The sequence below is a fragment of the Myxocyprinus asiaticus genome, chromosome 26 (genome assembly GCF_019703515.2).
Source record: "Myxocyprinus asiaticus isolate MX2 ecotype Aquarium Trade chromosome 26, UBuf_Myxa_2, whole genome shotgun sequence".
NCBI lineage: Eukaryota > Metazoa > Chordata > Actinopteri > Cypriniformes > Catostomidae > Myxocyprinus > Myxocyprinus asiaticus.
Genome location: NC_059369.1, coordinates 42,265,123 through 42,280,333, shown reverse-complemented (window position 1 = coordinate 42,280,333; position 15,211 = coordinate 42,265,123). Strand labels below are relative to the sequence as shown.

The following is a 15,211-nucleotide window of genomic DNA, read 5'->3' as shown; positions in this document are numbered from 1 at the left end:
GAGGCTACGTAATTAGGTCATTTGTGCTGAAATTACATGAACATATTAGGTTTACTGACAAAGAAATAATAAACTAAACCAAGAAGAAAAAATCATGTTGATGTAACTTGACTGATTCATGTGGAACTGATGATCAAATCATGTGAATTCAAAGTATCTTTTTGTTCAGTGCAGGCCTGGAAAACACAATTTTAAAATTCCCTACAATTTCCAGGTTTTCCTGGACATGAATTGAGATGCAGCCATTGAGATGGATTAAGGTAACCAATCAAACATGATCATGAGAGGAGACATTGGGATTCTCTGAGGTCTGGGTGAGACAGATAAGCTGGTACGTACGTTTTCACAGAAGCGCTCCCGGTCTTCTCGGCAGGAGAAGTAGAGGTAACGGTCGAGGTGAAAGTCATCGGCTGACAGTTCAGCCACCCTCATGATGGCCTTCTTACAGTCGTCCTTGATTGGATGGGCCTTTTGCTGCTGCTCTGCCTCCCTCACCAGAGCTCGCTCCAGACATGCAATCACCTCACCTTGAGAGTGCAGGTCCTGAAACAGAAAAACAAAATTAGTAGGCTTTCACGCCTGGGACAACTCAATTTTGAGTTGGTTTAGGACACCACATACAGTATGTTAGGATGTACGCTTGTTTATATACCAATAAAAGAGGAAAAACAGAAGATTAATGTAAGAAAGTGATAAATGAACCACAAGTGCAAAATTAAACACTTGGAAGTGAATCTGGCAAATTTTTGAATGTTAAAATATTCACTGTTTCAAAAGGTATATCCACAATACATAACCAATATGCATGTAAACATGATTTTAGTGTGATAATATCACTTACTAACCACATCTGTGTAAAGTTATAGCCAATTTTACAACTTTGTTGCCGTGACGATGTAATGTCAACAAACCCTAAAACGACTGAAAATAATGACAATTTAAAGAACTTTACAGCTCAAATAATACATGAGTTTTAACAATAGAATCAATGTAAGTGCTTTTATAAAATTATAAGCTTCACATTTCTGCCTTTAAACCCTCCAAAAATTGGCCCCATTCACTTCCATTGTAACTTGCCTCACTGTAACCTCCATTTTTGCTTTTTTTAAGAAAAGGAGGGTCGAAATAAATTTTTGTGGTAATCAATATTATGCCACAAATGCTGTCGATTGAGCTTAATTTGTATTGAACCCGGACTATTCCTTTAAGACACTAATGGTTTTGTGGTTTGTTAAAGGGAAGCTAAAAAAAAAAAAAAAGTGACCCATAAACTAGAAGACCAATAACCAAGGAATACTTCCTGATGACAGTTTCTAAAAGCCCAGGAAACACCACTATCAAAGGCAATTGAAAAGTAACTTGGTAAACTAAGGTCAATGATTAATCTGAACACAGTAATTTTCATTAGGGGCAAAATCGAAAGAAATGTTCCGGGTTCATAACAAGGTAAATAGACCTCACCTGTCTCGCCTGACTCATCCCTCAGTTTACAAAATTAAAGAAAAACAAGCTTACAACAGGGCGTCTAGGGGGCAAGGATTGACAGGAATAAAAGGGTTGAAAGCATAGCCGCAAAATGTGACTAGTGTGATGTAATCGCTTACTAGCTTTACAACTCATTTTTGCACTGTACTGCTCATTTCTGCTTTTAAACTCTCCGAAATGTCTTTCCTCATGGACTTCCTTGAAAGTGTATTACTGCAAACATAATTTTTGCTTGTTTTTTTTGTGTTTTTTTTACAAACTGAGTGTCGAAATTCTTTCTGCAGTAATCAACAGCATGGTCATTGATGCTATTTTGAACCCGGAACATTCCCGTCAGGCGCAGGAATTGACACAAAATAACTTTTCCAATGTCCAGAACGGGAACTGTTAGTTTCTTATCCCTAACCTACTTATTCCTAATTACCGCAAAGCCCATGATCTAAAAGATAAGATGTTCACACCCACAAAGTAGGCAAATATAAAACTCTTCTTCTACCTTTAAAACTCTGTCAGTGGCAGTCTGAGCTTAGCTATTTAAAGTCAAGGAGCAGACAAGTTTAAAATTAACTATGGCCTTTTTCTAATTCCTGCAGAGAAAATAAATTCTCATTTGCATGTGCACCCGGGGGAACGAGGGAAGTGTGGCGACCGGGTGCCCATGTTCCAGCATGCCCGGAGGAGCGTCAACGTTTCAAGAATGGCAGTGTCATCTGGTGCCAAGCCAACATCCTTTGGTATATTCTAGAATGGCCTGAAGGTTTGCGGTTTTAACCGGGCTGGGTGTCAAAGCGTTCTCTGCTATTACTGGAATGCAAGCTTACTTTTTCTCCAACGCTGATGCTTCCACACTGCAGGGTGTTGATGTCTTCTCTGCATTTGTCCATGAAGCCGCAAATAAGCCGATAGTCGCTGAAGATGATGGTGGTCATTTTGGTGATGTACTGATAGCACTGGCGTTCCGTGATGTTGCTGCGGTGATCCACCAGGCAGGACATCAGATAGCCTTTCCCTCTTTCCTCATCTGCACACTCTTTCAGCTGAGAAAAACATTAAAGAGATGTTTTCCCAAAACGTGCATGGAAATTCTACTATCCCCTTAACACTCTTCACTATCCGCAGAGCATTACGTGAGATGGAACAGTCAAGGATCAATGCCACAGAATTAAGATTCTCAATTAAATCTGGAGTCAATTTCTCTAATGGTGATTAAACTGTAAATCTTAACACAAATGTGTATCAGAACACACGCACACACACAGGCACACACACACATTTTTGCAAAGGTTAGTGAGAAACTTGAATTGTCTATTGGGATTCATTTTAATTATATTATCACAGCTCTAAGTGCAGTCAAACATAAAAGCACGCTGCATTACTAATGCATTATGCATAGTGTAGTGGCAGTTCCACTACATATATACAGACACACACACACACACACACACACACACACACACTGAGCGATACTGCTGCAGTCTCAAAGAGAGCATGATTAACTTGTTGGGTAATTGAAGAATAATACTTTGACCCCAGAAGGACACTGACCTCTAACATGGTGCTTGTGCACACTTCCAGTGCCACAGACTCAAACTTTGCATCTGTAGTGAGATTCAGCTTGTAGTTCCACAATAACTGGCAAAAAAAAGAACATTTAGAAAACAATGCATATCAATGTCAACCATTCAACATGTGACATTCTTTATTGGAAAATCAGTGAACTGAATTACCACAAACAGCCCTGCACTGTATAAACATGAACTACTGCTTCTGAGTTGTGATATGAGATCTGTTAACGGACTGCTAATCACAAAGACAAAGTGAAAGCATGAAATACATATTATACACAATATATAAAATGTTATATAAAATTTACAAAATTAATCTATTTAAAATAATATAATGTGTAAATATATAATTACATAAAAAATATCATTCAAAATATATTACATACAATTTATAAAATCAAACTTTCATTTTATACAATGTATTACGTAAGCATATATGTAACCGATCTCTACTTGTTTGGGAAATGAAGAAGCAGGAACCGGATAACAATCAAGAGACTTTTAATAAAACACTGTCCAAGACTTAAAAGCGCAGACACACGAACACTGCTTTGTGCGTCTCTCTCTCTCTCTCTCTGGTGTCCCCAGCTCCTCCTTTAATCTCTCTCCTGCTGATTGGGCAACTCCACGATGGGCATGCATCATCTCGGCCCGGCCACACCCCTCCTCATCACATACCCCCACCTCCCGATTCAGGCTGGGGTAACCTCCGGTCTGTCTTACTCCCCCTCCTCCCTTCCTGGAGGGGAGGAGTTGCCCCTTCGGCCATTCCGTCGCCGGCTGGTCTTCCCCGCCTCCTGGGTACCTGGGTAGGATGAGGGCAGGGGAGTGAAGAGAGAAAGAGCACGAGAGAGACAGAGAGAGAGAGAAAAAAAAAAAAAAAAAAAAAATCTCCGGTTCCCGACCACGCCGCCATTCGGTCCTCAGCCAGCTGTCCAGCAATCCTCCGTGACGCAGGGTGATGACACTGGATTCCGCCTCCTGGCGGACGGCAGCGGCTCCTCCATCCCCTGGCGGACGGCAGCGGCTCCTCCATCCCCTGGCGGACGGCAGCGGCTCCTCCGCTTCCCGGCAGATGGCAGCGGGTCCCCCGTCCCCTGGCGGAGGCAATGGCTCCTCTGCTTCCTGGCGGACGGCAGCGACTCCTCCATCCCCTGGTGGACAGTAACAGCTCCTCCGTCTCCTGATGGACCGCTCCAGTACCATTGAACCAATCCTCTCCTTGGCGTCCTGATCCTGTCAGAGGCGAGGGCTCTCTGATGGCGCGTCTTCCTCCAGTCCCGGGTTTCGGCACCAATGTGACAAAGTTCTTTAATTCTCTGAAGGAGGCGGGAGCCAGGCAAACATCCAACGTTAGCCTCTTTATTGTCAGCACTTTTCAGTGCAACAAACACATTCAATGCCACTGCTTTTCAGCAGCATGAACACACATTAACAGGGTGCTTTTCAGCTCAACACAGACAAACACAGCTTCACTGCATCTCTCTCTCTCTCTGTCTGTCTCTCGTCTGCAGCTCTGGTTGCGGCTTTATCCCTTGCCCGCCAACACCGCAATCACCAACAGCTGGGCGAGATAATTCGCTCCAGGTGTCCATCCCGGCCTTGCTTCGCACCATCTTCGCTCGGCCCTACCCCGCTTGCCACAATACAGTTATGTAAAAATATAATAACTGAGAAATATATCACATAAAATGTTTTACATAATACAGTATATTGTGTAAAGATATATAAAATATATAATCAAACATTAGTTTTACCTAATATATGATGTACATTTTTAATAAATGTAATTTTTTTTATAAAAATATGATCAAATAAAACATTAATTTTGCACAATATATTATGTAAACATATAATTATGTAAAATGAAAATAAAAAATAAAATAAAAACATTTTACATAAAGATACACCGATCAGCCACAACATTAAAACCACCTGCCTAATACTGTGTAGGTCCCCCTCGTGCCGCCAAAACAGCGCCAACCCGCATCGCAGAATAGCATTCCGAGATGATATACTTCTCACCACAATTGTACAGAGTGGTTATCTGAGTTACCGTAGACTTTGTCAGTTCAAACCAGTCTGGCCATTCTCTGTTGACCTCTCTCATCAACAAGACATTTCTGTCGACAGAACTGCCGCTCACTGGATGTTTTTCTGTTTTTGGCACCATTCTGAGTAAATTCTAGTGACTGCTGTGTGTGAAAACAGGAGATCAGCAGTTACAGAAATACTCAAACCTGCCCATCTGGCACCAACAATCATCCATACGACATAACATCTGCATAAAATCATCCAGATACGGGTCAGGAGCTTCAGTTAATGTTCACATCAACCATCAGAATGGGAAAAAATGTGATCTCAGTGATCTGGACCATGGCATGATGGTTGGTCAACATCTTGCCTCTCAGAAAGCAGATTGCACATTAGTGACATAGCTTCTAATAGTGCTGATAAATGTTTATATGTTTTCAGTTTTTAAAATGTCGGTATCAGGTCTTTATCATAATTATTGGCCAATATTGAGCTCGCATAATGAGAAGGGTGACTCAAGCCTGAATCATTCGCCTAAATTTCCTGCATCTCTGATTTGTGGAGCAGACCTCTGCACAGTGGCTGTAACGAGAACATCAAAGCACTGAATATGAGGGAGTGAGATCAGGAGCAGGTCCCCCTCTAGAGACATCACCAAATTAATTGCATGCTGCAGCCATCATTAGAACGTGATTAGGCCATTATTTTTCTGAAATGACTCGCTGATGCACCCGATCTCTAAATGCTTCTGACACATTCTCTCTCATAAAGCTACAAAGAACCGGTCTGAAAGAATGAAGCTTGTGTAGAGGGTCTTGTAAACAGGTGAGAATGGCAGTGACGTAAAAAAAGATGAGTCATATTTGGGCAGAACGCTGATGTTATAAAGACAGGCCTGTTTAAGCACTTACATGGTTACAGTCACCAGCAATCTCCGTCTCCTGTAAAAGAGAGAGAAAGAGAGAGAATTTAGTTAGAATTTTAAGGCATATAAACTCCTTTTATAATATTTTAACATCAATTTTTGGAGCTCGACAGTCCAAGTTCCCATTCACTTTTATTATGTGGAAAAAGAGCTTGTAATTACTTGGGTTAAACAAAAGATAAAATATCAAACGGAGTAAATGAAGACAGAATTATAATTTTTAGGTGAATCCCTTTATGTATCTTCAAGCCTCACAAACAGTGGCTCCTGTGCTCTGTCAAAACTTTTAATTTTCCTCCTGAGGAAAACTAGTCTGGTTTTCCTCAGACTAGCTGTGTGCGACCACTATCTGCTAACTGTCAACAAATACAATCCACAAGCGCTGAGTGACTCATAGTGCACGTAAATGCAATAAGCAGTTGTCAAGGGACGACAACACAGGCAAAAATCAATGCACATTCAAATACAAAGTTCTAGAAATGACTTGACTATAACGTGTCAGCCCATCTATAATGACTTACATGTGAAACATAAATTCTACCTGTGTTAACACAAGGTGTAGCATGTAGTATAAAGTTGATGGAATAGGTTACTAGGGCTGAGTATTGATACAAATTTCCCGATTCAATTCGAATCCGATTCACAAGCTCTTGATTCGAACCAATATTGATTCATATGGCTTTATTTCAGTTATAATATCCCTTTTGCTTAAGTATAAAATAAATGATCTTCCAGCTAATGCGGTTAATTATAAAGGGGTCCTTTTAACTTGGTTCATTAGGAAAATATTAATTTCACTAATTATATTTATTACTTTTTCACTATTTTGTTTTTTTTAAATGAACAAATAAATGTATGCAATCAATAAATAAGTTATTATATTTAATATATTATTTTTGTTACATATTTATTGTTAAATTGCATAATTTGTACTATTTACAAGTATTTGATTTGTTGAACACATGCTAAAACCGGTACTGTCTCTTTAAAGGTGCAATATGTAAACATTTTCATGTAATATTTGCCTTTTTTTGCCAATGTGTGAACGGCTTGTAATGCAACTTAAAAAATGAGCCCTTCCCGGACTTCCTAGGTTGCCTATTAAAGCCTGTAGACTGATTTTCATGTGAAGGGAGCGGGTCGTTTTTGCCGGGAAAATCCACAGGAAGTGACATTTATGTGCACTCCTGAGAGCCTTGCCTCAGTGCTTCTCTTCTGCTATTCAACAGCAACAACAAACTGCAACACTAGGTAACGTTATCTTAGAGATGGAATCCAGCAAACGTCCGGCTCCAGCACAACACCGACAAATACACAAACACAGAGTTAGGCTAAGCGGGAACAATATCATGGTCGAGCGAAAACTAGAGTGAACATCGGCAGGGCATTTGATTCCTGGAGGGACCTTCGTTCTGTTTTGGGGATCAAAACTGACCCTGAATTGGCGTTCTTCTTATTGGACAGGTAAGCTTACATAACTGCAAAGCATGTGAAATATAGTGCCATAAGGATTGATCGGTGTCATTTTAGCTAACTTGATCTTGCCTGCTAACGCTGACAAATTGCAAGCTACCTTGCTTTGTAACTTTCAAATAATTTCAACGATCTTCTCTTTATACTAAATGTCAGGTATGCTGATTCACAGTAACTGTCATAAACAATGTTAATCTGTAATTATTCAGCAAGGTAAACTACAATAACAAATGAAATGAATGCTAGACAATGTTCAAGATAATGCACAAAGCTCCATTCCTTAGTGTAACATAACTTGGTTATACAGAAAATATATACAATCTATTATTATAAAACAATAGTGCATCGATATATAAAAATGACAGTTGTGATGGAATCACATCAATACTGAACTGTCAACATATTTATAAAGGTGCAGCTGCACAATTGTACAGGGTCTTCGTTGCCATATTGTGCGCTTCATAATGCACCACGCATTCAATTGGAGATGGTCAGGACTGCAGGCAGGCCAATCTAGCAACCACACTCTCTGCTTATTTGGCCAGTATGTGGTTTGAAGTTGTCCTGCTGAAAATTCCGGGACGGCCCTGGAAAAGATGGTGCTGGATGGCAGTATATGCTGCTCCAAAATTTGAACATATCTGTCTGAATTAATGGTGCCCTCACAGATGTGTGTCACCCATACCATGGGCACTGACACACCCCTGGCCCATACAGACACTGGCTTTTGGACCAGATGCTGATAACAGCCTGGATGATCCTTTTCCTCTTTGGCCCGGAGAACACGATGGCTGTGTTTTTCAAAAACGATTTAACTTTGACTCATCGGACCACAAAACACGATTCCACGGTTCTACTTTCCATCTAAGATGAGACCGAGCCCAGAGAATTCGGCAGCGCTTCTGGACAGTGTCGATATATGGCTTCTCCTTTACATAGTAAAGTCTTAACTTGCATCTGTGGATGCAGCGGCAAGTGGTGTTGACTAACAAAGGTTTACTAAAGTAATCCAAACCCATGTTCATGATATCCATTACTGATGAATTACGTTTTTTAAGACGGTGACGTCTGAGGGATCGGAGATCACGCACATTCAGAAGTGGTTTTCGTCTTGCTCTTTACACACCGAGATTTGACTAGATTCTTTGAATCTTATAACTATATTGTGCACTGTAAAGGGTGAAATGCCCAAAATCCTTCCAATTTGTCTTTGGGGAACATTGTTGTCAAAGTGCTGGATTATTTGCTGAAGCATCTGTTGGCAAATTGACAAGTCTCGAATGATCCTTGCTCTCGAAGGACTAGGCTGTTTTGGAGGCTCCTTTTATACTATGACACAATTGCCTCACCCGTTTAGCATCACCTTTTTCCACATCGCCTTATTTCAACTCGTCAAATTGTTATTAGTCTTCAATTGCCCCTGTCTCAACTTTTTTGGAGCATGTTTCTATTATCTGATTTGAAATTACTGTACTTTTTAAAAAAAAACTACGAAATTCGCAAGGTAAAACATCATATAATGTTTAGTTGAAGACTTTTCAATATAGCAAAGGGTGAATATAATTTACAAATCACTTTGTAAACTTTGTTTTTATTAGCATTTTTCATACTGTCCCAACTTGGAATTGGGGTTGTACTAGTATACACATAAATTAACATTACCCAAGATTAATTAATGCTGTAAAAGTATTGTTCATTGTTAGTTTACCCATCGTTTTCACTAAAGGTAATGTAGTGTTACAGATACATCAAAAGAAAAACTGGAGCACATTTACTAAACACCTATGGCAACAGGAGACAACACTGAGCCAGTATCTGAGAAAACGAACAGCACTGGCGTTCAAACACTACAACTAAACAGCAGCTTCATCAACAAAATTCTTGATGGGGAACAGAGGACGATATCACAGCAGTGGCCCTAAATAGGAACATACTGATATTTGAGATCAGTCACCACACCCAGATCAATCCCCCCAGTTCCTCATCCGCAGCCAGAACAGAACATTTCTATTTGTACACCAGGACTCAATACTCTCAAGGCAGTTAAGAACACAGGCGGATCTATTATAAATTTATATACTGCTGGTTTTCTCAGTATAATATAAACATTAAATATTTATATTAAACATCAAGTATGTTAAATATGTATATTTAAAATTAACAAAAATTCGGATAAATATTGAATACTGCATAGTTTCATAGTGCGGCTTTCATTTTGTTTTATATTACTTCAATTTCTTCTTTTTTGTAGAAAAAAATATAAAATTTTATATATAAAATATATATATATATATGTATTTAAATACATCCATCTTCTATAGCTTCTTGTCCTATGCCGGGTCACGGGTAGTGCTGGAGCCTATCCCAGCTGTCTCGGGCTGAAGGCAGGGAAACACCATGGATAGGTGTCCAGTCCATCACACAGACATTCACACTCTCACTCACACCTACAGGCAATTTAGGGTCTCCAATTTACTTTTTTGGAAGGTGGGGGAAACCGGAGCACCTGGAGGAAACCCATGCGAACACGGGGAGAACATGCATACTCCACAAAGAAAGGCCCAGTTGAGCCATGACTCGAACCCAGGACCTTCTTGCTGTGAGGCAACAGTGCTAACCACTGAGCCACCGTGCTAACTATTTAGATACAGATTGTGTCAAATGTTTCAATCGCTTATGATTCCAACGTCAACCCAACCCAAAGTTTTACTCCCAAACAAAAGGTCTCTCGTACTTTTTTGTCCCTCAACCAAAGAATTGATTCAAAAGAAAGATTTTTTTTTTTTAATCAATGACATCAATCCTTTGTGTCTTTTTCTATTCCAATTCATTTGTTTCACACTGTAATCAATAATAATAATAAAAAAGCTAAATATCAAAGCATACGCTTTGGATCACATAGCAATGAGGGCTGGTCAACGGGTGAAACAGTTTAAATGTCAACGGTCTCAATGGAAATAGCATCAGTTAGTAGCTTGAATCGAACTAATTATTAAGCAATAGGAAACATTATATATCACTGGACTTAAACAGATGAGCTCAATGATCGGTGACTTCCAATGTCTCTTTGCAATGCATATCAGGCAAGGTGGTTTCAAGTCATGTGATATGAAATTCATCCATGGTTACCTATTAAAATTCTCTCTGGCTTCTCTGTAGACAACAGTGAATGCAACTGTAGTTTTTAGAGGCAGGCCTTACAGATTACTTTTCAAAGACTTTTGCTTGTACTTGGCCATCCATTGCATTTCTATGACTGTTTTCACAGTTTTACACAATCCTAATAAGGGCTTTCCAACAACTTTCAGAAGCAAAAAAACAAAACAAAAAAAAAACATGGCCAACTACTCAGCTCCTTATTGACTTCAAATGGATCCAAAATTGGAGGTTGGTGTTTGCAATTCGAGTTTAATCAGAATCTCAGCCCCCTGTGAGACTCTTCTAATGAAACAGGCCTCCAAGAACCGAACAAAGTCTACGGAAAAAGGTTTACAGCAGGACAAAAACAAGACACTTTCTCTAATAATTAAAAGGGAATAGGAACTAAGAAGGACAAAGACGTCTTATTATATTTGTAGTAAATCTCCTTTATAAAGACCTTAACTTCCTTGGATAAATAACATGCCCATGGATTTTTTTTAGGTTGTTAGGTAAACACTTATATTAATGTATCAGGAAAAGTGTATCTTACATTCTGTAACTGGACACCATTCCTTTTAAGCTTTTCAAGATTTTTTACATCAATTTCCCCACAGTATTACACATCAAAAATGTGTCTTAAAACATTCTAGTTCATTTTTCTGTCTCATGTTGAGTAACAATCATCACAACAGTTAATGTTAAAATAGGTGGCATTAGGTGGCATGCAAATTGGAATGCTAATGTAAATAGTACGTTTTACTAGTATGCACACTATAAACACACATTTGCTCTGAATAAATCCATTACAATTAGATGTGCAGGATGCTCACTTTAGACATCAAAAACTTGGTTCTTTATTTTATGATAAGATGTTTAGTTTAGTAGAGGTATTTAGAGTTAATCGTTGTATTCACCTGTAATGTACAGTATATATACACCACTACTGCTAGTTAAATAAAGCCATTTTGAGGGACACAAATCCCTTCTCTGTGTGTCAGTGATATCACCTCTGCAGCAATGCGGACAGTGGCAGGTTTGGATCTGTCATAAATGAGGCAAAAGAGAAGATGAAACAAGCCACGGATGAAGCATCCTCAAAAAGAACGAGCTTCAGTCAGACTGACACCTGATAAAAAGGTGAAGTTTCATTTAGTCAGGGATTTGGTTGAGGTGAAACGCATTTTATGCATAAGCTACATGTACTACATTCGTGATATGAACACCAGGAGAATTATTCAAACACCTGATATCTCCAGAACCTTTATATCCTGGAAAACAACCCCACCTGCACTTGCTTTGCACAAGTGTTCATGTGTGAACACAACTTCAAAAACATTTCACCTGTAGAAGTCAGTTTATGTGGTTTCTTATTAAAACCAGTGCCAAAATCTTTGCATTGGATTAGTCACACTGTCACTTTGCAACTTGAATTTCAAAGTGATGTTTTTTTATATTTCCTAAAGAAAAAGCGAGTGGTGCTTGCCCATGCAAAACGAACTGCCATGAAGCTAGGGTGTTCTGGATGTTTTTAGGCAGTTGCTACCACCAAGAACACCCTAGCAACCAAATGGCAACACACAATTCCGAGTGGTTTTTAATGCTTTGCAATGGGGTCGCAAGGGTGCTTTGGGTGGTTTTAACGTGTTGTTATTCAGACACTAGGATGTTCTGGGTGTTTTTAACATTTTGTTATGCACCCTTACAAAAATCTGAAGTTCTGGCAAATCCCTGTGGCAAACTCCTGGGATTTTCACACACAACAGTCTCTAGAATTTACTCCGAATGGTGCCAAAAACAGAAAAACATCCAGTGAGCGACAGTTCTGTGGACAGAAATGTCTTGTTGATGAGAGAGGTCAACAGAGAATGGCCAGACTGGTTCGAACTGACAAAGTCTACGGTAACTCAGATAACCGCTCTGTACAATTGTCAGAATGCTGTTCTGAGATGCGGGTTGGCGCTGTTTTGGCACCATGAGGGGGACCTACACAATATTAGGCAGGTGGTTTAATGTTGTGGCCGATCGGTGCGTATATACAGTATATACATATATATTTATATGTGTGTGTGTGTGTGTGTGTGTGTACATTTTATAATACATAAACAATTTGTGTATTGTGTGTAGAATAAAAACTCTATTTTTATAATTTTGGGAAAAATTCTCCTTGACACTTTGGAAGCACTTTATAAACCAAACCAATAATATTGGATATTTTGTGCTTTGAAATTCACATTTGATAGTAAGCATTGATTTTGAGTCTGGGATGCATATGTAAAGGATGATATTATTAGTTAGCAACTTTAGCAAACTTTACTACTCAAATGATCTGTGCTGCAAACTTCTGGCAATAATTTGCTGCAAATCGCAAACTCATTCGCATGTGTTAATAACACTTTGTGGCAAGTACGCTAGGCTGCTCTGGATGGTTTGTTTGTGTGTTGATAAGATGACGCTAGGGCAATCTGGATGGTTTTTAGCTTGTTCCGATAATGTCGCTAGGGCGAACTGGGTGGTTTTTAGCATGTTACAATTTGTACGCTAGGGCGCTCTGGGTTGCTTGTTAGCATGTTGCTATGTGAACACTAGGGCAATCTGGTTTGTTTTTTGCATGTTGCAAGTCGTACGCTAGGGCGCTCTCTGTGGTTTATGAGCGTGTTGCTATTTGGTCACTAGGGCGTTCTGGGTTGTTTGTTAGCATGTTGCTATGATGATGCTAGGGTGTTCTGGATGTTTTTTTAGGTTTTGCTATTCGGTCGCTAGGGCAATCTGGGTGGTTTTTAGTATGTTGCAATTCGTACGCAAGGGTGCTCTGGGTTGTTTGTTAGCCTGTTGCAATTCGAACGCTAGGGCACTCTGGATTGTTCGCGAGAGTGTTGCTATTTGGTCGCTAGGGCAATCTGGGTGGTTTTTAGCATGTTACAATTTGTAGGCTAGGGCGCTCTGGGTTGCTTGCTAGCGTGTTGCTATGTGAATGCTATGGCAATCTGGTTTGTTTTATACATGTTGCAAGTCGTACACTAGGGCGCTCTCGGTGGTTTGTGAGCGTGTTACTATTTGGTCACTAGGGCATTCTGGGTGGTTTTTAGCATGTTAAATTTGTAAGCTAGGGCGCTCTGGGTTGCTTGCTAGCATGTTGCTATGTGAATGCTAGGGCAATCTGATTTGTTTTTTAGAATGTTGCAATTTGGTACGCTAGGGCACTCTGGATTGTTTGCGAGCGTGTTGCTATTTGGTTGCTAGGGCATTCTGGATGGTTTTTAGAGTGTTGCTATGCGGTCTCTAGGCCGTTCTGAGTGTCTTTTGCATGTTACTATGTTTGCTAGGGCACTCTGGATTGTTTGCGAGCGTGTTGCGATAAGGTCGCTAGGGCGATATGCTTTTTTTAGCATGTTGCAATTTGTACGCTAGAGCGCTCTGGGTTGTTTGTTACCATGTTGCTATGTGAACGCTAGGGCGTTCTGGATGATTTTTAGTGTGTTGCTATGCTGTCTCTAGGCCGCTCTGAGTGTTTTTTGCGTATTAGTATGTTTGCCAGAGCGTTCTGGTGATTTTTAGAATGTTGCTATTCGGTCGCTTTTGTTTAACAGTATTTGTTGATGCACAACCACTTAACAGGCTGCCAGCGCCCGATTGCCTCTGTAGCAGTGACTGAGATGCACTGAGAGGAATTACAGAAAATACAACATCCATCCGTATGTGCAGTGAAAGCTGTGACCTGGAGATAACGGCAATTCTACTGGGTTCTTTATTATGAGTCAGAAACACCGGCACACTGTGTTTCATTTTACTTTCATGATTTACATCACAAAATAAAAAGAACAAACAAAGGCTCGGTCACTGTCCATCATACAATATGCCTTAAAACAATAGCTGTTGAATGTTTATGAATATTCTAAGGAGGCAAAGAAAATAACTGTAAATAATTTACTGCACTACAAGCTTTACACCTGTTCCTGAACTAAGGAGGTGCACATCACTGCTCTTCGTGCAAAATCATTTATGTGACAAAAAAAACAAGACAGATGCAGCATGTTTATTTTTGGTTTGACAACTCTGTTAACTGAATGTAAAACCTCAATGATTAATAATTACTGTGCCAGACTAAGCAATGCAAAGTAATACTTTATTAAGCTATTCTGACTCAAAGAATTACATTCTCATGACTCTTTTTAAGCAAATAAACCTCCCCTCATTTCGTTTAATCTAATTAGGTGTATTAAAAAGATTAAAGCTATTGTATTGAACTGTTATAACCTCTGCTTTGTCCTCACTAAAGCAAGTGTCAGCAGGGACAAAAACTGGCTAGCTATTTTATGAGTTTTCCACTGTCATCAAAAAAGTAACAAAACTTGCCCAAACATCAGGTATGAGGTCGACTGAGGTCACTAACTACAACAAAAATTGGCTGAAGAAGACCAACCACATAACTGCTGTCTTGCAGGCTTGTTTTGAGACAGAAATATATTTGATAGTGACTGACAGGCAAAAACTGACAATAGCTGTCAGCAGCCTGCCTTTGTTAGGAGAGGAATTCTGCACCATTAGTCAAAATAAAAGCAATTAACTCTTTACCAATTACAGCAGGTTT

At 39.6% G+C, this 15,211-nt stretch overlaps 1 protein-coding gene across 1 annotated transcript in view; it reads right to left on the bottom strand.

Moving 5' to 3' along the window:
* Positions 1-15,211, bottom strand: part of LOC127416903 (Golgi apparatus protein 1-like) — a 63,306-nt gene that overhangs the window by 41,176 nt on the left and 6,919 nt on the right. Inside the window, exons 2-5 of the mRNA XM_051656497.1 lie at positions 5,996-6,025; positions 3,031-3,117; positions 2,307-2,522; positions 340-543 (exon numbers count right to left, since the gene is read on the bottom strand). Of these exons, the coding sequence (XP_051512457.1) occupies positions 340-543; positions 2,307-2,522; positions 3,031-3,117; positions 5,996-6,025 (537 nt within the window). The remainder of the gene's footprint in view (positions 1-339; positions 544-2,306; positions 2,523-3,030; positions 3,118-5,995; positions 6,026-15,211) is intronic.